The 21,040-nt window shown below is 47.4% G+C and overlaps 3 protein-coding genes across 7 annotated transcripts; 2 read left to right on the top strand and 1 right to left on the bottom strand.

Annotated features, from left to right (window-relative positions):
- Positions 1-902: 902 nt before the first annotated feature.
- LOC120649937 (SWI/SNF complex subunit SWI3D-like) lies at positions 903-7,159 on the top strand. 3 transcript variants are annotated; one of them, XM_039926873.1, is made up of 8 exons: positions 903-1,506; positions 2,667-3,208; positions 3,715-4,413; positions 4,493-4,659; positions 4,734-5,008; positions 5,093-5,278; positions 6,312-6,508; positions 6,609-7,156. In XM_039926873.1, the coding sequence occupies exons 1-8, from the start codon at positions 1,092-1,094 to the stop codon at positions 6,852-6,854; spliced, it is 2,727 nt and encodes a 908-aa protein (XP_039782807.1). In that variant the 5' UTR covers positions 903-1,091; the 3' UTR covers positions 6,855-7,156. The 3 variants fall into 3 exon arrangements, with proteins under 3 accessions (XP_039782807.1, XP_039782806.1, XP_039782805.1); XM_039926872.1 differs by having other exon boundaries at positions 5,081-5,278; positions 6,609-7,077; XM_039926871.1 differs by having other exon boundaries at positions 937-1,506; positions 4,734-5,278; positions 6,609-7,159.
- A 3,538-nt stretch (positions 7,160-10,697) lies between these two features.
- LOC120647688 lies at positions 10,698-12,418 on the bottom strand. The gene is made up of 2 exons (XM_039924553.1): positions 12,320-12,418; positions 10,698-11,369 (listed from the first exon to the last, which is right to left on the bottom strand). The coding sequence occupies exons 1-2, from the start codon at positions 12,416-12,418 to the stop codon at positions 10,698-10,700; spliced, it is 771 nt and encodes a 256-aa protein (XP_039780487.1).
- A 37-nt stretch (positions 12,419-12,455) lies between these two features.
- On the top strand, positions 12,456-19,172 carry LOC120649936 (ATP-dependent DNA helicase DDM1-like). 3 transcript variants are annotated; one of them, XM_039926870.1, is made up of 15 exons: positions 12,456-12,616; positions 12,901-13,024; positions 13,137-13,598; positions 13,699-13,797; positions 14,310-14,656; positions 14,725-14,920; positions 15,013-15,188; positions 15,950-16,200; positions 16,302-16,406; positions 16,486-16,580; positions 16,726-16,845; positions 17,555-17,674; positions 17,830-17,928; positions 18,007-18,108; positions 18,963-19,172. In XM_039926870.1, exons 2-15 carry the CDS (start codon positions 12,923-12,925, stop codon positions 19,155-19,157), a joined length of 2,469 nt encoding a protein of 822 aa, XP_039782804.1. In that variant the 5' UTR covers positions 12,456-12,616; positions 12,901-12,922; the 3' UTR covers positions 19,158-19,172. The 3 variants fall into 3 exon arrangements, with proteins under 3 accessions (XP_039782804.1, XP_039782803.1, XP_039782802.1); XM_039926869.1 differs by lacking the exon at positions 18,963-19,172 and adding an exon at positions 18,269-18,843; XM_039926868.1 differs by lacking the exon at positions 18,963-19,172 and adding an exon at positions 18,269-18,843 and having other exon boundaries at positions 17,830-18,108.
- The last annotated feature ends 1,868 nt before the right edge of the window (positions 19,173-21,040 follow it).

Below are 21,040 nucleotides of genomic sequence, written 5' to 3'. Positions count from 1 at the left end.
GAAGGTCGAATCGACGACGGTGAAGCTTGAATCCGCATCTTGTCCAGACAGAGGGGAGATCGCTGGGTTTTCCTTCCCTCAGAGATCGCATCTCTGGCCTGCGGGATCCGATGAGATGCGGGAACGGCCTCGCGCTCCGAGCTCCTAGCAGGCATGGCTGAAGCAGCGGCGGCGTCCTTGTCCTCGCCCGGATCCTCCGCCCAGCGCCGCCTCCATGGCGTCGGCCTCGTCAGGGACGTGCTCCTGTACGGTGGCCTCGCCGCCCCGCCCCCCGCTGCCACTGCCGTTGCAGCAGCCGCCGCCGCCGCCGGTGGCACAGCAGGCGCAGGGCGCGGGTGGCGGAGGCGGAGGCGGGGGCGGGGGCGGAGGGAAGATTAGCCCCGCGGTGCTCTTCATCATCGTGATTCTCACCGTGGTGTTCTTCATCTCCGGCCTGCTCCACCTCCTCGTCCGTGTCCTCATGAAGAAGCAGCACCGCCTCGGCAGTGGCCGAGGGGGCCCCGCGTCGGCGGCGGCGGCGGTGCGGGGGGACGTCGGCGGGGCGGACGCGGCGCTGCAGCAGCAGCTGCAGCAGCTGTTCCACCTCCACGACTTCGGGCTGGACCAGGCCTTCATCGACGCGCTGCCCGTCTTCGCCTACCGGCAGCTGCAGGGGAGGGATGAGGTGGCGACGGGAGGAGGGTGGGAGTTGCATCTGCACTGTTGGAGACGAGATTTTTTACGTGCATGATGCAAACACTGTGAGTGAGGCAAACTTCCGAATGAGTGTCTGGTTTTGCTTTAAGTTGTTGGAGTCGGTCTGAGACGCAGCAAAATGCAAACCAGACGCGATTAAAAAAAGAAATTCACACCGGACGGGCAGCCCGGAAAAGGATTTAGCTGCCGGTACCCAGGATCCCACCAGTCAGCGAGACATATGTTGTTGCTACGGGCACCCGACGCCACGTCCCCGCAACTCCACACTGAAGGGCAGAGAGGTAGAGCACAAGAGAGAAGAAGAAAGGGGGGGAGTCGGCAGACGCGGCGCGCTCCCCCTCCCCATCTCCGGCTGGTCTCGCCGGGAGTAAGGGAAGCGAAGCCGCTGAAGCGGCATGGAGCCCAAGCCGTCTTCGGCGGCGCACGGTGACGCGCCCGCGGCCGAGGCCCCCCGCCGCCGCGGCGGCGGCGGCAAGCGCAAGTCGTCTGGGTCCTCGTTCACGCCGTCGAAGCGGCAGGCCAAGGAGAGGAACGCTGCCTTCCACGTGCCCCCGCACCTGCTGCACAGCGGGCCGCTCACGCGCGCCGCGCGCCAGTCGCCGCACAAGCTCGCGGGCGCGCCGCCAGAGCCGGGACCAGCGTCATCGGCGGCCCCAGCTGGGGATGGGGTCGGCGGCGGGCAGGGAGAGGTCGGTGCGATCCGCCCCGAAAGGGAGGAGACGCCGGCAGCGGAGCAGCCGCTGGTGGATGAGGTGTTCGAGGCCGTCCGATCCCGCGGCGCCGGCGTCCATGTGGTCCCTACCTTTGCTGGTGAGTCCTCTGAGCCACGAAGACTGCTGTGATCTCTCGGTTGGGGTTGCGAATTGTGGATGTTCGCGACCAGTTGTCCAGTTCGCGTCTTGGTAGAGGATGTTGGGCGGAGTTGTTCGGTAGATTAGTCCACTGGAAACCATCCCCCCTTTAGCTTATTGCTGTGCAATTTGAATGGTCTTGTCGAAGACCAGCTCATTTTTATGCGTAGGTTGCTTCATGATGTGTTAATTACATGTGTTTTTGGTATATGCGTAGCTTTATTTGGTGGCATACTGCTAATTAAGTAGTTAACTGATCGAACTTAGAATTTTATAACATGCTGTAATTGAAGTATTTAACTAGTTTATTTTTTAATTTGTTATACAGCTTCATGCTGCTAATTTTAGTAGCAGTAATTTGCTTTTGAGTTTTCTGCTTCTGTGGGGACTGATCCATTTTGTGTGCTTCTCAGTGTGCATGTAACCAAGGTGAATAGCTGTGATAACTGCTTCCTTGTGTCCAGTCTATGACCCTGTATGCAGTTTCTAACTCTATAGATGAATGCATATTATCTAACTTGGACATAATCAAGGATTTTTAACGTGTACTGCAATAACTAATGCAATCTTGCAGCCAATTTTCATTCCATTTTAAGACTTTTGTTCAAAGTTCCATGCAGTTGCCAGTTTGGCTGTATCCTCTATGTACTATTTTAATACATTCTCTGATGGAAACAATAAAATGACCTGATAGAGAGTAAAAGAATCTGATAGTTCAATAATTTTCCTCTCTCTTGTGTGATTGCAGTAGGCCAGTAACTACTTCAGACCATGTTAATCAATGTATAACTCCTTATTTCTTCTACTGCACAGTTTCTAAATATTCATGGCATATTAGCAATCCTTTCTATTTATATAAGATTGTATTCCAATAACACCTTCATGTAATTCGTGGTTATTGTCTACTCAAGGCATATTAGGATCTTTTTTGGGTGGAATTAAAGTATTTCACATATAACTTACCTGAGAAAGCATTCCACTGTTTCATGCTGAGCTTTAAGGTCCCACCTTCAACTGTATCAATCATGGTTCTTGCTGTCTTCTCTAGGACTCTACCCATTGTTTAAAGCAATTTTTGCTTGGAAACAAAAATACAAAAAATAATCCTTTCTTCCACAGGATGGTTTTCATGGAAAGAGGTCCACCCGGTTGAGAAGCAGACCTTGCCTTCCTTTTTTAATGGAAAATCTGAGAAGCGGACACCTGAGATATATTTGGCGATTAGAAATTCCATCATGATGAAATTTCATGCCAATCCTCAGTTGCAGCTGGAGTCCAAAGATTTGGCCGAGTTGTCAATCGGGGAGATCGATGCTCGGCAGGAAGTCTTGGAGTTCTTGGATCACTGGGGCTTGATAAATTTTCACCCTTTTCCACCAGCTGGACAAGAGGAGAGTAAGCCTGAGGCGAGCCAAGACAATTCTCATGATGAGGACAAAGCTTCTTTGATCGACAAGTTGTTTAAATTTGAACCGGTTCAATCATATATGATGCCTTTGCCCAAGAAAGAAGATGTGGGAGCTCCACCCCCTCTGCCTAGCTTGTTTCCTGATCCTGTACTTCTTGAAGATGTAGTTGCAGCAGCTGAGCCTTCTGTTGAGTACCACTGCAACTCATGTTCAGTTGATTGCTCGCGGAAGCGCTACCACTGTCGGACCCAGGTTTGGATTTTTTAATTCAGTGCTGCAGACCTGCAGTCCCTTCTGAAACTTTGCTGTATGTCTCATCACCTTTGTGTATAGTAGCACCTATATATCTGCACTTTGGGTACACGTATTAGCACTCGCTCGGTATAGTATATGGAGATGCGTGCTGTATTATTTGTAGGCCGATTGGAGTTCTTGTATACGTCTTATTTTCTATCAGTGTTGTTTTCTACTCATTTTCCCAAATTGATTGGCAACAGCTATACGGCATAAACAACAACCATTAGATCATTGGATATGGAATTTGGATGCCAGTAACCTGCCAAAATGCTGATATATCTTATGCATTGCAGAGATATATCAACATTAACTTGATGCGACTTTAATACTTCTCTGTAGCCAATACTGCTTACCTTAATTCTGAAGTCAACCTTTTCTTGTTACTGTTGTTGTTTAAGAGAGAAAGAGTTATGTTATAAATCTGTCAATCGGTAGTATTGATCTTTCATTCATTTCTACAGGCAGATTTTGACCTGTGTTGTGATTGCTATAACGAAGGAAAGTTCGATCCAGGCATGGCCAAAACTGATTTCATCCTCATGGATTCTTCAGAAGTTTCAGGTGCTAGTGGTACTAGCTGGACTGATGAGGAGACCTTGCTTCTTTTAGAAGGTTTAGAAATTTTTGGTGGAAAATGGGCCGAGATTGCTGAACATGTAGCTACTAAAACAAAAACGCAATGCATGTTGCACTTTCTTCAAATGCAAATCGAGGACCGCTTCCATGATGCCGAAGATATTAATCAAAATATCCCAGGAAGTACTGAGCAAGTCACAACTGAGAAAGGCATTGCTGAAACATCTGAGAAAATGGACGTTGAAGATAAAGCGGAAGGAAAAGATACTGCAGATGAGAGGGCCTCAGAGAAAATAGAGGGCAACTGTGAAGGAACGAAAACTGAAGATGCAAGTGTTGTTGAAAATAAAGATACTCAGAACTCAGTTAGCAAAGATTCAGCTGCATCCCCGAACACTGAAGAGCCAAAACAATCATCTGATGAGCAACCTACTGCAAAGGAGAATTCTGCTGATGTCGACACTTCTGGTGAAAAACTGTCGAATTTTGCTATTGATATCCTAAAATCTGTGTTCGAGGCTGCTGGTCACAGCCCAGAATACGAAGGTTCTTTTGCTGATGCAGGAAACCCAGTTATGGCACTAGTAAGTTCTTTATACTATTTGTTGTTTTTACTTATTTGTACAGTATGTACTACTCAAGGCCTAAGATATGTCTCTGCAGGCAGCATTTTTAGCTGGCCTTGTGGAAGATGATAGTGCTACCACTTCCTGCCGTAGTTCCCTAAAAGCTATCTCTGAGGTGTCTCCTGCGCTCCAATTAGCTAGTAGGCACTGTTTTATTCTTGAGGAACCACCAAATGATCTGAAAGACATTTGTGTTAGTGTAAGGTAAGCAATGCTTGCAACTATCTTACGCAGAAGTGCTCACAAGAGTTTTCTGACGATATAAATGAATTTTGCAGTAATAAAAATACAGATGGTGATCAAACGAAAGATGAGGAGATCACTAAAAATTCAGTTGATACTGAGAAAAAGGAAATCAATGAGAACAAAGATAATTCTTTATCTGTGAAAAAGCATAATAATTCATCTATCTCACAAAACGACAACCAAGGATCAGACGGTAAGAATGTCTCATGTGATGATTGCCCCATAAAGGAGGCCAAAACCAATAATGCCATGGAGTCAGGTGATTCAACTGCTACTGTGGATAAGAGTGCAACTGACAATACAAAAGGTTTGATGAGTTCCATGAAAGATTCAGTTACTCCAGATAATATGACTGAATGTGGTTTATTAGCTTCACCAGTGGTTGTTGCAGGAAGTAATATAGGTGCAAGTAATCCTAAGCAAGTAAATGACAAATCAAATGTCGAGATGGAGGCTCCTGACGATTCATCTTTAAAAGGGAAGGACCGGCTCAATAAGACTAAAGATGCAGTTGCTACACCAGCCACCCAACAGGAAGATAGGCAAAGTGAAACATTGGAAAATGGCAATATGGGAGGTACTTCATCTGTTTTTTCTCATCAAAACTATTTGTATGAACTGTAAAGGATAACCGCGCATTTTCATTCTGTTTGAACTAAAACTTCTTTATTTTTTGCTGCTTTTTCTATAAAAGAGGTAGTTCATGACTTTTATTTACTAGTGCATGACCCACTGGTGTGACTATTTGCCTATACAATTCACCAGTGACTGATTCACATGTTAAGCTTATTGCTGACTTTAATGACTAAGATTCTATATTTGGTAGCCTGCCAGGCTGCCATTGGATTGAGCTTTATCTGAGCTGCTGTAGATAAATTCAGAATTATGTGCCTTGCTAATTGCTTTGCTGGTACTGCATGAATATGTTCCTGATTAGTATAGTCAGTCAGCCCTCCATTAAAAAGCAAGTGCCTTTGCGTTTGTGTGTGTGGGGTCAAAAATTTTGAACTTTCAGAAATATTTCGTCCATTTATTTTAAAAAGGAAATATTTTCTTTTTTCTCTCCATGAGTTTGGTGATTACTACTGATGGACTATGGATAAAAGCCCCCACCCCTCCCACTATAACACCTGGGTTTTATGGTCGGGTTGGCTAGGTGGGGCGCGCTAACATGGTACCAGAGCCGAGGTCCCGGGTTTGAACCCACCCGGCCACGCATTTCCGCTGCGCGATTTCCCCTGCGCCTCTCGTGTGCTGAGACCTGCTGCGGGCTACGCCGGGCACTAGAACCTGCTGCGGGCTACGCCGGGCTCGCACGCCGTAGGGGGAATGATGGACTATGGATAAAAGCCCCCCCCCCCCACCCCTCCCACTATAACACCTGGGTTTTATGGTCGGGTTGGCTAGGTGGGGCGCGCTAACAACTACAATTACATCAGTTATTGCCTCTGCTATTTGTCCACAGTTTTCCAAACATCGATGACATCTGTTCTATACGTATCCTCCCAACCATTTGGAAAACATATAGCAAGTTTTTACCACAAAAGCCCAGGCTCAGCCTCCATCCTTTACCAGCTGACTTCCCTTGCTCTATGCTGTCTATCTTGCAGAACCTAACAACATTGAGAGTGTAGCTGCCAACGAAGAGAAGGGCTCTATAGTTACTGCAAATCAGAATGATTCCATAACTAGGCTCAAACGAGCAGCAGCCACTGCTATATCAGCAGCTGCTGTGAAAGCTAAATTTCTTGGTGATCAGGAGGAATATCACATTCGAAGGTTGACAGCACTGATGATTGAAAGACTGGTAGTGTGAAAATTCTGATCATGGAAGCATACCTTCTTCGTGTTGTGTGTTCTACTACTTATAACTGTGATTCTTAAATATGATTCTTGATTTCATGCAGTTCCAAAAAATAGAAGTGAAGATGTCGTTATTTGCTGAGATTGAGCAGGTGGTCCTTCGAACAAGAGAGTACACGGAGAAGACCAGAAAGAAGCTCCTATTGGAGCGAAATGCGATAATTGCAGCTCGCATGGGGGCATTGCCATCTAGGCCAAATCAGCCTGGTGTAGCTGGAAACAGATTACCGCCTGGATATGGCAACCCTGCTGTACGGCCACCAAATGCAATGCCACGACCCAGCAGCTGAGGAAATTCAGATTCCAGACTCCTAGTGACCTATACTTCATTCTTTTAGAAGCATACCTGTAAGACTCAAACCGACCAGCTTGTTGTAGCATTTTTTAGAAAGTACATTGTACAATTGTCTGTATAACTGCCGCCATGAAAATTCAACATTTTTTGCTTGAATTTTCGATTGTACTCGCTTCTCGGGACGCCATAGCTCCACAAAGATTTTAAACCTTAAGTCAGATATGGTCTATGTTGTAAAATAGAGAATAATTCTTATCATATTCTGTGATAGTGTGATTGGAGTATGCTTCCATACCATCAGATTTGATCGATGCTACACATTGTCAGATATGCTGCTGGTAGCTAGGGTTCACCTGCGTAAGCTGCATTTGCGTTGTTTGTACCGTGGAAAATCCATAGGATACATGTAAATTTCTCTGTAATTCGGACAAATCTTTCAGTGCAAACTATGAACACATTCTAATTCTACAATGCTCGGGTTTTTTACATTTTTACTATCATACCGAATGACGCTCATCAGATAACAACTCTTGCATGACATCTATAACTATACTAGCAGAGAGAACCACATTTGCTTATGTGGCACGTCACGCCAGCCCCACACGTTGGCGCCCAATTAGTAGGCTCAGGTGACATGCCTCCCTGCCCCTGATCTCTCCCCCCCCCCCTCTGATGGCTGGGTCTCGAAGCTCATCTCACTTCCATGTGAACTCCACATGTCAGCTCCGTCTTCTACCTCTAGCACCAAAGCCACTGCCCGCAGTCGCACAGATGGAGCTAGCCTTTTGTCATGGCATTTTGCTCGCGACCCCTCATGCCTCGCCGGCAACCCACAACCACATCCACCCACGCCGCCGGGGCCGAGCTCGCCCACAGCCAGGGTGTAAGGATCACCGGGGTGTCCGACCCTAGAGGGGGAGGGGGTGAATAGGGTCGCTAATCGCTTTTTAACCTAGGGCTCAAACTACTTGCATAAGATAAACCTAACACGTCCTACGCATGCTAGTTATGACTAAGGTTTACCTATGCTACTCTCTACTTACCCCTAAAAAGACTTGCAACCTAGCTAATCCTAATCAAACTAACTAGGAAAGTAAAAGAATGCAAGGTAGAGTAAGTGCGGAAACGTAATGCGGTAAGTAAAGAGGTAAGTGCAAGAGAGATGCAAACTCCCGAGTAGACACGGTCATGTAACGTGGTTCGGCATAAACGCCTACGTCCACGGGACACCGAGGCTCTTCCGATCACCGTCTTGCACTACGCCACCAATGGCGATGCCGGCAAGCAAAGGCAAGTGCCCACAAGACACCGAGTCTCGTGCACCGCCACCGTCTCTCTCGGTCACCCGGCCGAAATCCACTACGGAGCTTCTCCACCAAGGAGGGGGCCTCCTCTTCCCCCGCACAAAGTGTCGTTGCCACTCCACACCAAGACAGAGGGTCACACGACGGATCACAAGTTGCTTGCCGCAGCAAGACTTCTCTCAAGGGAGCTCTCGCAAGAACTAATCCCTATAACAAGCACTAAGCACTCTCACAAGTGTGCTTAAGCCTATATGATGTACAATGAAGCTCTATGGTGGTTGGAGATGTTCTTGGGTGTGTTTGGGATGTTCAGCAACTCCAGCACACTTCAAATGGACGGGGTGAGGCATATATATAGGCTACCAAGTCTTGTAGCCGTTGCTCCAACGGTTAGTTGAAAATCTGCGTATCACCGGAAGAACCGATGCCTCTTGGTGGGGTAGCGTCGGTTCATCCGGTCACTCATAACATGAAGTAGCCGTTGAAGTCCTGACAGCTGACGCAGAGACCACCGGTTGAACCGATGCAATGCACCGATGCCTCACCGGTTCAACCGGTGCTGAAAGAATCTTCTCCTGGATGCTGATGTCATTACACCGGTGGTATGCACCGATGCACCGTCGGTTGAACCGGTGCTGAAGAAACTTCTTCTGGGCACTTGACATCGTCTCTGGTACAAAGGACGGCCATTGCACCGATGCCCTATTTTGGACCGTCGGTTCAACCGGTGCCTATAGGCTGACTTGGCTTCGATTCCCTTCTGCACCAAAGTATCAAGGCGTCGGTTCTTCCGACTACCATCGGATGCTCCGATGCCCTGGCGTCGGTTCTTCCGGTGCTCCTGAATCGAAGAGTTTTCAGGGCTCTGCCCTGAGACCCGCGAGGGGCGGCTCCCCCTCGACCCCCGTCCGCTAACCGGGTAGCGGAACCCCCGTAGGGGCAGTCCATCGGGCCTTGCTACGCCTATCTTCTCTTTCTCTTTGTCATCACTTGAACCTAAAAGCCTGAGAATGATTATCTTAACAATCATATTAGTCCAAGTGTTGTGTTGTCATTCGATCACCAAAATCACTCGAAATGGCATCAATGGTGCCATGTTCGTTACACAGGGCCATCCGCGCCGGCCGCCAGGGCTGAGTTTGCCCGCGGCCCGTCCCCCCTGGTGCATCCCGCTCGTCGCCTCCGCACAGTCTCGCAGGCACGGCGCAACAAGGCCGCAGCTGCACGTCGCTCGCGCGCTCGCCCCATGACCCGGATGTCGCTCCTAGATCTGCGACCATGAGGCCGCGCAACCTCACAGGCGTAGCCACGTGAGCGCCACAACGTCGGCGCACCGCTGTGCCACGGCCCTCCCGCTGCCTTCTCTCCGTCTACTCGCCCCAGATTCGCCGGCGTCGGCGTGCCGCCATGCCCCCGGCCCTCCCACTGCCTTCTCTTCATCTGCTTGCATCCAGACCATCCGCCCACAGACTCGCCCCCCCGCGCGCCCTCGCTACACTACATAATCAAATTGGCTGCTCCCACCGCCCGTCCTCTCGGTCTCCTCGTTCCTCTGGGTGACGAGGCTCAGGTTGCCACGGCTGGAGGTAGGAGACAGAGCTGATGTGTGCGGTCCACATGGAAGTGAGATGAGTTGCGGGACCAGCGGTCGGAGAGGGAGATAGAGGATCAGGGATAGGGAGGACATTTCACCAGAGCCTGTTGATTAGGCGCCAGCGTGTGGGGCTGGCGTGACATGCCACATCAACAAATGTGGTAAAAATATAAGTCAAACTTTTCTCTACTGGTATAATTGTAAGTTTTATTCTAAGAATGATAATCTGACGAGCGTCATTCGATATAATAGTAAAAATGTAAAATGCCACGATGCTCTTACGATAGTAGCCGACGAGCTGAACCAAATACTGAACTCGGGCGTGTTTGGTTACACATCACATCAACTTTACACAAAAAGATGAATTTCAGCATGGAGCTCGGACTCCCAACGCCGTATTTATGATCGTTTCTATCTGCGTTAACTGCGATGAACAGTTCCACTTTTTGCTAACGTGGCACAACAATTGAGGGCCTGTTTAGTTCCCAAAAATTTTCACCTCCCCTTTGAACACATGTATGAAGTATTAAATGTAATTAAATAACAAAACTAATTACACAGTTTGGATGTACACGACGAGACGTATCTTTTGAGCCAAATTAGTGCATGATTAGCCATAAGTGCTACAGTAACCCACATGTGCTAATGGTGCGGCCAAAGGCCTCAAAATATTCGTCTCGCGGTTTCCAAGCGGGTTCTGAAATTAGTTTTTAAATTAGTGTTCGAAAAACCCTCCCGACATCTGGTCAAACATTGACGTGACACCCAAAAAATTTTCCCTCGAAGAAACTAAACGCCCCCTGAAGAAGAGAGAGAGAGCGTAAAACCAAGAAACGATTTCTCCTGCAAGAAACGGCGTCGGCGCTAGCACCGAGGCCTGAAGAAACGAGCGGCATCGCGTTGGGGAGAAACAGCTGGTTTCTTGCCCCATCCGGCCGGATCAGCTGTGCTGCCGCTGGGCCGGAGCAGCCTCCTCGGCCGTCTCCGCCTCCTCCGCGCCATCCTTTGCCTCGCCCGTCTCCGCGCCGGCCGGCGCGGCCACCGCGTCGACGGCCACCTCGCCTCCGCAGGCCGTCCCGGAGGGCCGCTGCTCCTCGCCCCTCTCCGCCTCCTCCGCGCCGTCCTTTGCCTCGCCCGTATCCGCGCCGGCCGACGCGGCCACCGCGTCGACGGCCACCACCTCACCCCCGCCGGACGCGGCGACGTCCTCGCCGGCCACGGCGAAGTTGAACTCCACCCGCTCCTCCTCCGCGTCGGACGCGGCGCTCTCGTCGCCGAGCACCGTGAACTCCAGGTCGAAGAAGGACGCGTCGTCCTCGACGTCCCCGGCGCCGCAAGCGCCACCTCCTCCTCCGCCGCCGGCTTCGCACGCCGACGCGGCTATGGTCGTGGCGGCCACGGGCGCGCGCAGGGCGCCGGCGACCACGGCGCCGCGCAGGTACTTGAGGAAGCTCCGCCTCCTTCCCCTGCACGCGCGCCAGGCCTCCCGCGCGAGCCACGACGGCTGCTCCCTCCGCCGCCGCCCCTCCGCAGGCCGTCCCGAAGGGCCGCTGCTCCTTCCCGGCGGCGGCACGGGCGCATCTCGCGAGCTACGGCGGCGCCCCTCCACAGCCTGGAAAAATTTGCCACAGCTGATCTTATCTAGTTTGTGTACTGCATTTAAGTTATTCACTGTATAATGATTAGTATAGAAACCAATGCGTTGGGAGGATGATTTCTATTGACATTAACTTCTCTTTTTTTCTCTTGGAAACTGATCCAAGAAACCGGGCGTTGGGACTGCTCTAATGAAGTTTATTTGCAAAATTTTTTTAGGATGTGTGTAATTTTTCGAGACGAATCTAATGACAGTAATTAATTGATGATTTGCTACAGTGATGATACAGTAACCATCTTATAATCGCGCGGTCAAACGTCTCATTAGATTTGTCTCGTGATTTACACGAGGGATTGTGAAGATGATTTTGTAATTAGATTTTATTTAATACTCTAAATTAGCGGTTAAAGATGAAATAAAATTTTCATGTAATCCTAACCAAACAAGGCCCTGGTTTCTCGCCGGCCGGCCCCAGGCTTCCAACGGTCAGAATGCCCATTTACTGCGAAGCCATTGAAACGACCAAAAGGAGGCCACAATTTGAACGCGACCTCGTCCAATCGCGTGCACGGTAACAGCACAACACGCCACGCACTATCCACCCGTGCAAGCCACGTAGACCCGTTCCGCGCGCAGTTTCACCCGTCACCTCCAGCATGACCCACATGTCAGCGAGAGACGGTCCACTGGACCAGATCTAATTGACAGGGAGACTGTATCCCCTTCTGCAGACATCGAGGCAGGCAAGGCGCCAATGCTGAGCCACGATCCGCACAAAGCAAGCGGGGGCTGTTGGGGCGTCTCACCGACGTGTGGGGTCACGCGGGTGGACCCAGAATGGCAGTGGGGAGACAGCTCACGCGGGTGGAAACGCAAGTGACAGCACAGGTCGCCCAGTAGAAACGCAGTTTGAATTATTCAAAAAAAACGCAGTTTGAAACATTGACAGGCTCACGCTAAATTACGGAAATACCCCCAAGCACGTCCAGCTGCGGAGGCGGGCCTACCTGAGCAAATATGCCCTCAGTGGCAGAAGAGGAAATAGAAGGGGAATCGAGGGCCATTCCGCCTGCCGCTCCTCGAACTTTCCCGCCTGAAACCCTCTCGCCTCCCAAGAGCCCTCGCCGCCTACTAAAAATAATATTAAGGCCACTGCTCGTGCTCTCGACCCCTGTTCCTCTCCCCACTCGCACCATTTCTCGGCTTCCTCTGATTTCTTTTATTCTGATAAGTTGTCTGTGCTTGGGGAAGCATCAATCAAGGTATTTTGTTTTCCTCTTCAAGTTTCTCTTGTTCGGATGTTCATCCGGGAAACGTCATTTTGTTTTGTCTGAATCCCCACTCTGAGAGTGCAGATTCTGCATGCTTCGTCGGGCTCTCCCTATTTGAGTTTCTAATTTGGTACTCCTGATTTAGGGTTTCTAGCTCTTGGTTTGAGGTGGTACTAATCTGATGAAATGGGTTTTAGGGTTTTAGATCGATCCATGATTTGGGTTTTTTTAGACCGATCGATGAGTTGGGATTCTTTTCTGAAACATTTCGGCAGGGCTTGATCTGGTGGGAGAACCATGATGGAAGGGGTGGTAGTCGCCATGCCGAACGGGGTGAAAGCGGAAGTCGCCCCCGCCGCTGCCACGGCAGATTCTCCTAAATCCGTTCTGGAGGACGAGGTGATTTTCTGGGCTGCAGATTTGTGCATTTTGCGTGCCGAAGCTTTCCAAACATTTCTACCTTTTGGCCTGAATGCAGTTGCTGACACCATGTTTTTTTGTGTAAAATCAGAAAATTTCTGACCCCAACAACGGGAACGCCTCCATTGCCACTGAGCCAACTAAGCAAGTGGAGGAGAGCTCGGATGATTTTGTGGATGCAAGCTCGTCCCTGCCTGTTGACCTTGAAATTGATAGTGCTAGTGTGCACCCTGTTAAGAAGGAAGAGCAGCTTCTGGAGCCCGTCAGGGAGGAGGAAGTTGATGGTTTCGTTGATGAAAGTATATCTATGCCTATTGACCTTGAGGCCAAGAATGGCGATGCATCCCTGATCACAGAAGCAATGAAGAAGGAAGAGGAGCAGCTTGAGGAGGCGCGGGTTAAGGCAGAGGAAGAAGAGGAAACCAGGAAGAGGGAAGAAGCTGCAAGACTTGCTTTTGATCCTGAGACACGGTATAGCAAGTTAGATGAGTTGCTGACGAAGACACAGCTCTTTTCGGAGTTTTTACTTCAGAAAATGGATCAAATCGCTGATGTATGTGTCTCTCATGATGCTGGCAGTTTTTATGCTTATTTGCAATAGTTATTTTTGTTCCTTTGCTGACGATTAATGCCATTACCTGGTTGCTAAGCAGGAAGTTGTTGAACCTCAAGCTGAAGAGCCACCAGCAGCAGAAAAGAAGAAAGGACGTGGCCGGAAGAGGAAAGCTAAAGCTGTGCCCCAATACAATGATGTGAGTGCAGGATTCATTAAATTATCCCCGTCTCTTGTAATTTTTGAGTTTAATGTTTTCTATAGATGGATTGTACGGATGTTATGTTGGACATATAATTACTAACTACAATAAAATGTCTCGTCTGCTCACTTGGACCTCCACCAATAGCATGTTAATTTTCTTTTGGTATGGGAATTATGGTAGGGATGGTGATGTGCTGCCATGTTTCTGTTGTAGCATCTTTCTGTTATACTTAATAAACTCTGAAAATATATTTGAAAAATGTTCAAGGATGGGTTCAGCACAGGTACATTGCATGGTTTGTTTGATTTAAACTTCTTGATTTCTTCTGATCTAGTAGGCTATAGAACTATGGAACTTTTACACATATGTTCTGGTCTTCTGGGATCTGCAAGCTCGTAAACAAGTAAAGAAGGATCAACAGAAAACTAATGTTCGCAGAATAAAGCATTACATTTTTTGTTATTTCTGTTCTGACATCCATAAATATTAAATAAAATATTTTTCAGAAAAAGGCTAAGACGGCAGTGGCAGCCATGCTTACAAGATCTCGTGAAGAACGCCTTGCTAACGATTGTACTCTCCCAGAAGAAGAAAGGTGGAAAAATGAGCAAGCCAATCTTGTGCCTTTAATGACTGGTGGGAAGTTGAAGTCATACCAGATAAAGGGTGTGAAGTGGCTAATTTCATTGTGGCAGAATGGGCTCAATGGGATACTGGCTGACCAGATGGGCCTTGGGAAAACAATCCAAACAATTGGATTTCTTGCTCATCTGAAAGGGAAAGGAATGCACGGTCCATACATGGTAATCGCTCCTTTGTCCACTCTCTCAAACTGGGTCAATGAGATCTCAAGGTAATTATCTTAAGGCATTATTTTAGAGTCCTTATCATTGATGTTCTAATGATGAGACTTGTTTCCAGGTTTGTTCCATCTGTTACTAGTATCATTTATCATGGAGATAAAGTGGCCAGGGCTGAGATAAGAAGAAAATTCATGCCTAAAACGAAAGATGCTGTTAGCCCTGATTTTCCGATAGTAGTGACTTCATATGAGATGGCCATGTCAGATGCGATATTTCTTGCTCACTATAAGTGGAAGTATGTTGTTGTGGATGAGGTGATGGGAAAAGCAAATTCTATAAATTATTACCTTTGTATGGCAGTTTCCCCCTTTTTTGTATTTACATGTCAGTTATATGATTTCTACAGGGGCATCGTTTGAAAAATTCTAAGTGTAAATTGTTAAGGGAGATAAAGCGCATTCCGATGGATAATAAGCTCCTTTTGACTGGGACACCCCTTCAGAACAATCTTGCAGAGCTGTGGTCCCTCCTGAACTTCATTTTGCCTGATATATTCTCATCACACCAGGAATTTGAATCATGGTATGGTTTGCTAAATCACTTCATTTGGCAACCAATGCCATTTGATCTTCTTATACATGTCCCATTTCTTGTCTCAGCTTCAGCATTTTTGCAGTCATCTTACCAATGGCAATCTTGAGGCCTTCTTGCCTTGTATTAATACTGATAATTATTTAGTCAAACCTTCCTATTTACCATTTTGGCTTCACTTTCATTTAGCTTGTTCTGCTATTGATAACTTATATAATTTTGCTTGGTCATTTTTCAGATTCATATAGACTGTTTTGTGATTCAGAAAACTATCATTGTGTGGTAAAAAATTGCAATGCAATCTGCTAAAGTACACAAGTAAATTATCAGTTTCATATCCATGCTTCAATGTACATGGAAAGATTGTGAATTAATAGAGCCTAGTAAATGCTGTTTGTTCCAATTTTATGCTTGGGATGTTTTGTGCATAAGACTTTTACATCAGTTGAAATTCAATGTTTCAATTTCATGGTCAGCAGACTTATGTATGCTGATTTATATTGTGCATCTACGCGTCATATCTTTTGCAGCCTCTGTTAAATGTCGACAGAGATTCACAATGCATTTTCTGCCCTATTTGTTCTGACATGCTACTTACTCAAATCCACTTATGGTTCCAAGTAATATTCCCATCTTTCAGAGATATAATAACAACTAAATAGCTGAATTACAATATCACAATTGTTGCTAAGTATTCCATGCATTATATTTGACTCGCTGCCTCTGTTGTGGTGTCACCTGTCTTATTGAAGGTTTGATTTTTCTGGAAAAGCAAGTGAAGAAAAAGAACCTGAGGAGAATAGGAGGGTTCATGTTGTTTCAAAGCTTCATGCCATTTTGCGTCCATTCCTTCTTAGGCGGATGAAAGAGGATGTAGAGCAGATGCTTCCACGAAAGAAAGAGATAATCATTTATGCTAACATGACCGAACTTCAGAAGCGAATCCAGGATCACTTAGTTGAGAAAACATTTGATGTCTACTTGAACAAAGAAACAGATATTGGTATTACATTTACATATGTTCATCTGCAGACATACAGTCCATCATGAGTATAAATTAATAACCCTTTATTCTGACAGTTTTTTTTTGTCTGTGTACTGTAGTGTTGAGGAGACCTGGCATTAAGGCAAAGCTAAATAGTCTCTTTATTCAACTAAGGAAGAATTGCAGTCATCCTGATCTTTTGGAAGCTGCATTTGGAACAACAAGTTTGTCTACTTCTCAATTATAACCTTGTGCTTGTTTGCTAATCTCTCTTTACATTATCATGTATTTTTGTTTTTGCAGGCCTGTATCCACCTGTTGATAAGCTTCTAGAGCAATGTGGCAAATTTCAGCTTCTGGACAGATTACTAACTAAGCTACTCGCACGAAAGCACAAGGTATATGGTTTCTCCTCTTCTTGTGTTGTGTTTTAGCTGTATTTATATCCAAGCACACATTAATTTTAGTTCAACCAAAAGTTTGTCTTTTTATTCCCTTCTAGTTTTGGATGTTAACTTTAGTTCGACCTGTATATATTTGTAGGTTCTAATATTTTCACAATGGACAAAAGTTTTGGACATTATTGAGTATTACCTAGATTCAAAAGGCCTCGACGTTTGCAGAATTGATGGTGGTGTTAAGTTAGAAGAGAGAAGGAGGCAGGTAATGTGCTAGCCTGTGCAAATGTATTACTATTTTTCTTTGAGCATCTAAACTCTGAGGAATTGCATGATGCTTGGTTGTATTTTACTGGGATTTTTGCTAATGTACAAAATTTGTAATGTGCCATGGCACCACCATGCACCATTAATGACTTCTTACTTGCACTATTCTGAAAGCACTTGTTGAATTGCACATTCTTGAAGTACAACTGAGAGTAAGGATGCAAGTGGGTACCCAATAGTGTTTTTTGGGTCAGCTAATTAATTATGATGGCGTGCCACTCTAGTTCATTTTTCCTCCCAAATTATTTACGCAGAATGCTATTCTAGTTCATTTTATTAACTTTTTGGGTCGACCCAATGACCCAAAATTTATATAACTTGCATCCTTGAGAGCCCTTGGTAATCATATTTTTGGTGATTGACACATAGTGTAATGTTGTTTTCGTGATACTGCCTGTGTTTCAGCATGATTGTGATCAAGGGATCTCAATTTACCATTTAACAATCAGCATGTCTAAAAGACGCCCATGTTTAGCTATTGTTTAGTTAATAAAATCTGATGATGTAAAACAGTTTGTCATTTGGTGAACACTAAAAAAGTAGCAAGCTGTATTTTAGTGCATTTGTGTTGCTCCTTATTTACTTCTCGGTTATTGTTTGTCATTCATCACTTCACAAAACTCATTTGCTACTTTTTTCCATTACAGATAGCAGAATTTAATGACTTGAATAGCAATCTGAACGTCTTTATTCTGAGCACACGGGCTGGTGGGCTTGGTATCAACCTTACTTCTGCTGATACTTGTATCTTATATGACAGCGACTGGGTAATTTTCTATCATTAGTGTTGTACTCCATGAATCAAAATGTTCGTATGTTGGCATGTTCTTGCTGACTACATTCCTGGGCTCTTGGCTATTCATGTATCCATGTCTCATTTACCTGCTAGTTCTAATTTTCTGTACTTTTCTTCATACATCAGAATCCTCAGATGGATCTTCAGGCCATGGATAGATGCCACCGGATTGGTCAGACACGCCCAGTGCATGTTTATAGGCTGGCAACATCACATTCTGTTGAGGTACTTTTCAATGATCTGTATCTTCAGATTAGTTGCTTGGGCCTACTCTTAGGTTTACTCAGCTTTTCATCATTGCAGGGGCGGATCATCAAGAAAGCTTTTGGGAAGTTGAAACTGGAGCACGTGGTGATAGGGAGGGGACAGTTTGAACAAGAGAGAGCAAAGCCTAACGTCTTAGAGGTCATAGCTTCATCCTATCTCCTAAGTATATATTAAAGCTAGGGGTGGTTTTTTATTCAGATCTTCGACACCGAAATATTGGACAGCAAACGAAGTAAATGCCAATGAGAAAATTGTCACTGATACCTCTGTCTGATACAACTTTTCCATGTTAATGCAGGAAGGGGAGCTGCTGGCGCTGCTCAGGGACGAGCAGGCCGAGGAAGACAAGATGATCCAGACTGACATCAGCAACGAAGATCTCTTGAAGCTGATGGACCGGAGCGACCTGTCTGGGCCGCCTGGTGCTGCCGACGCCGCACCACTGATCCCTCTGAAAGGCCCTGGCTGGGAGGTCGTGGTGCCCACGAAGAGTGGAGGCATGCTCGCGGCGCTCACCAGCTGAGCGCCGGCGCTGTGTTTTGGCTGCATGTCAGGCGATATTTTGCACAGATGCCCTGGAAAACACTGTTGAACGGGGTGTTGCGCCTGCAGCAAGTAGAGTAGGCGATGTTGTGATACTATAAGCCCCTGGAAAGCCGCGTTGTGACGTGAGCTGTGTGCGGTTCTGTTGCTGCATTTGCTGGTGGAGCCTGTAGCCCTCGAAAACAGGTTTGGACGCCTGAACAAGGTTGTGGGTTGGGGCGTGTAAACTGTAGTAATGCCTAAGAGCACTGAAATTCGGTGGCTCTTTTGAATTCACTTGCTAATGCCACGAATTTGAAAGCCAGGGCGCATTGCTACAAGGCTGGGAAATGTAAACCGTGTGCTAGTGTTCGTTCCAGCAAAGTGTAAGCATGGCACCCTGGCATGCGGGACGCTTCCTGGAACACCACCTGCGTCGCCACCAAGCCTTCCTTGTCATATGCTTCCAGCTTTTCGACGAACTCGCTGGCCGTCGCAGGTCTCAACCCTGGGCACCAGCTCCGTCGACCAGTACTCCTGAAGAAAAGATACCTGCGACTGCGAGGAAGGCCCTGTCTCTTTCTCTTTTTTTCTTTCTTTCTTTCCTTTTTTTTTGCGATGAAGGCCCTGTCGGTGAACCAAATCTTAGCCTTCCATGTGGTTGAGCAGAGAAACTTATAGATTGTCTATTGGAGAGCAGCTTCATGAATGAGCAAGTAAACAGATGCGCGCGAGCCCATAGGACACAGAATCTACTTGGTAGTCATTGGCTTGCTGCTTCCAATATATGCGGCATGCAGCCATGTTCACGCAATAAACATGTATGGATGCAAATGATCCAAGAGTAAATTTTCTCAATGCCACCGGAAATTATACACTACTAGAACATTGGGCATTGGTAGGTAGACATTAATACCAGTCACATTTAAAACCGGTACTAAATAAGGTCGGGAGCCATATTTGTACCGAGTCCAAATTTGAACGCCCCCGGAGCCATTTATTAGTATCGGGTCAAAATATTGATCGGTACTAAATGTCACCCCGTAAGCATAACAATATGATCATTTTGAAAGTCTCTTAAAGGCATGCGGAATACATGACGACCGTAAGTAGAGCAATATTGTCATTTTCTCCCCACTTAACCCGCTTCAAACGGTCAGGTAACGGCAATAGCTTGGAAGGAAACACAAATTTGGCAGTCCAGGAAAACAAAGAATTTTGATAGCATTGAGAGAATTCATATAAATTTTAATGGTATTGAGGGAGTCCAATAGCAACAATTGGCTCTCTTGGCTCACTAGCGGTCGACCCTAACAGTGGCAAATGTAGGGGCCTTATTTTTCTCCTCTTCTTCCTCCCTTCTCTCTTTTTCTTCTTCCTTCTCCTCCTTTTTCTTATTATTCTCCATTCATGGTTGAAAAATATGGGAGGCGCTTTGTGTGTGTCGGGGGGGGGGGGGGGGGCTCCATGAGGGCAGGGGGCTGGAGACCCCTTGCACCCAATGGAACTCTAATCTTTTGTTAGTCTGCTATTGCATTTCATTTTTATGCAGAATTTGATGGTCAAAATTGGTATTTAGCGACCATCAACAACTAGCTAGTTAGCTACTTCTCTCCTCTCCATGTCATCTCGGAGGCTACTCTATTTATTGCTTGTCGGTGCCCCGACCCGGCGGTCCGGACCCAACCAGTGATGATGCTGCGTGTTTCTCGTCCCAGATGTTGATGCAAGAGGCAATACAGTAACGCACGAGTTTATCCTGGTTCCGGCCGTGTGGCCGTACGTCCAGCAAAGGGGTGTGCGAGAGCACTGTACTATCTTGCACCGGGGGTGCTTGTAGTAGGGGGGTACAAGCGAGGCGAGAGAGGGAGGGAAGCTCCCAAGTCTCCGCTAGAGGAGGAGTTGATTGAGGCGAGTGCCAATATCGGGGTTCAGAGGAGCGTATGTGCTCTGCTAGTAGTGCGAAGCGTTGTGTTCTACCGAAAGGTGGGCCGACCCCCCTTTTATAGACACAAGGAGGGATGGTGTACATGCGCTGGGGATCATGGAAGTCATCGTCTTCTCCCCGAATCGCGGGGGTGCAGTGATCGAGTATTGTGGGAAGTACACTGTGGGGTATGGCGCCGGTCGTGGTAGTCGTCCTGGGCATCATCCTTGACTCCATCTCATCGGACCAACGGTCCTGGACCCGCTTCCCGCTCGGGGACGGGTCCGGTGTCACCACGTGTCCCAGAGGTGGAAAATGCTCAGCACCTGTGGCCGCGGACCAGGACCCCCGCGAGTGGGTCCGGGACCTCCACGTGCCATCCGGACTCCCGCAGATGGGTCCGGGACCTCCACGTGCCATCTGGACTCCCGCGAGCTCTCGGCTCAGCTAGCTGCTCGGGAGGGGTCCGGAGCCGCCACATGTCACGCAGACGCGGGCGCGGGCGGAGATCGTGCCGGCGTCCTGGCTCCAGCGGGCGGCATGGTCGTTGCTGTGGGGGGTACCATCCTCCAGGCATGGCGTGGCAGCGTTCCGAGGGTCCTGCCCATGCCGTTCGAGGGC

The sequence above is a fragment of the Panicum virgatum genome, chromosome 9K (genome assembly GCF_016808335.1).
Source record: "Panicum virgatum strain AP13 chromosome 9K, P.virgatum_v5, whole genome shotgun sequence".
In the NCBI taxonomy this organism is placed as follows: domain Eukaryota; kingdom Viridiplantae; phylum Streptophyta; class Magnoliopsida; order Poales; family Poaceae; genus Panicum; species Panicum virgatum.
The sequence above is the reverse complement of the archived record's forward strand: the minus strand, read 5'-3'. Positions and strand labels throughout refer to the sequence as shown.

Excerpts from the sequence above, each read along its gene's own strand:
- LOC120649937 (XM_039926871.1), top strand. The coding sequence starts at position 1,092 with ATGGAGCCCAAGCCGTCTTCGGCGGCGCACGGTGACGCGCCCGCGGCC. Across the intron at positions 4,660-4,733 it reads GACATTTGTGTTAGTGTAAG|TAATAAAAATACAGATGGTG; the intron begins GTAAGCAATGCT and ends TGAATTTTGCAG. Across the intron at positions 6,509-6,608 it reads CACTGATGATTGAAAGACTG|TTCCAAAAAATAGAAGTGAA; the intron begins GTAGTGTGAAAA and ends GATTTCATGCAG.
- LOC120647688 (XM_039924553.1), bottom strand. The coding sequence starts at position 12,418 with ATGGCCCTCGATTCCCCTTCTATTTCCTCTTCTGCCACTGAGGGCATA. Across the intron at positions 11,370-12,319 it reads ACGTGCTTGGGGGTATTTCC|GCTGTGGAGGGGCGCCGCCG; the intron begins GTAATTTAGCGT and ends AAATTTTTCCAG.
- LOC120649936 (XM_039926868.1), top strand. The coding sequence starts at position 12,923 with ATGATGGAAGGGGTGGTAGTCGCCATGCCGAACGGGGTGAAAGCGGAA. Across the intron at positions 15,189-15,949 it reads CACCAGGAATTTGAATCATG|GTTTGATTTTTCTGGAAAAG; the intron begins GTATGGTTTGCT and ends GTCTTATTGAAG. Across the intron at positions 16,846-17,554 it reads TAGAAGAGAGAAGGAGGCAG|ATAGCAGAATTTAATGACTT; the intron begins GTAATGTGCTAG and ends TTTCCATTACAG.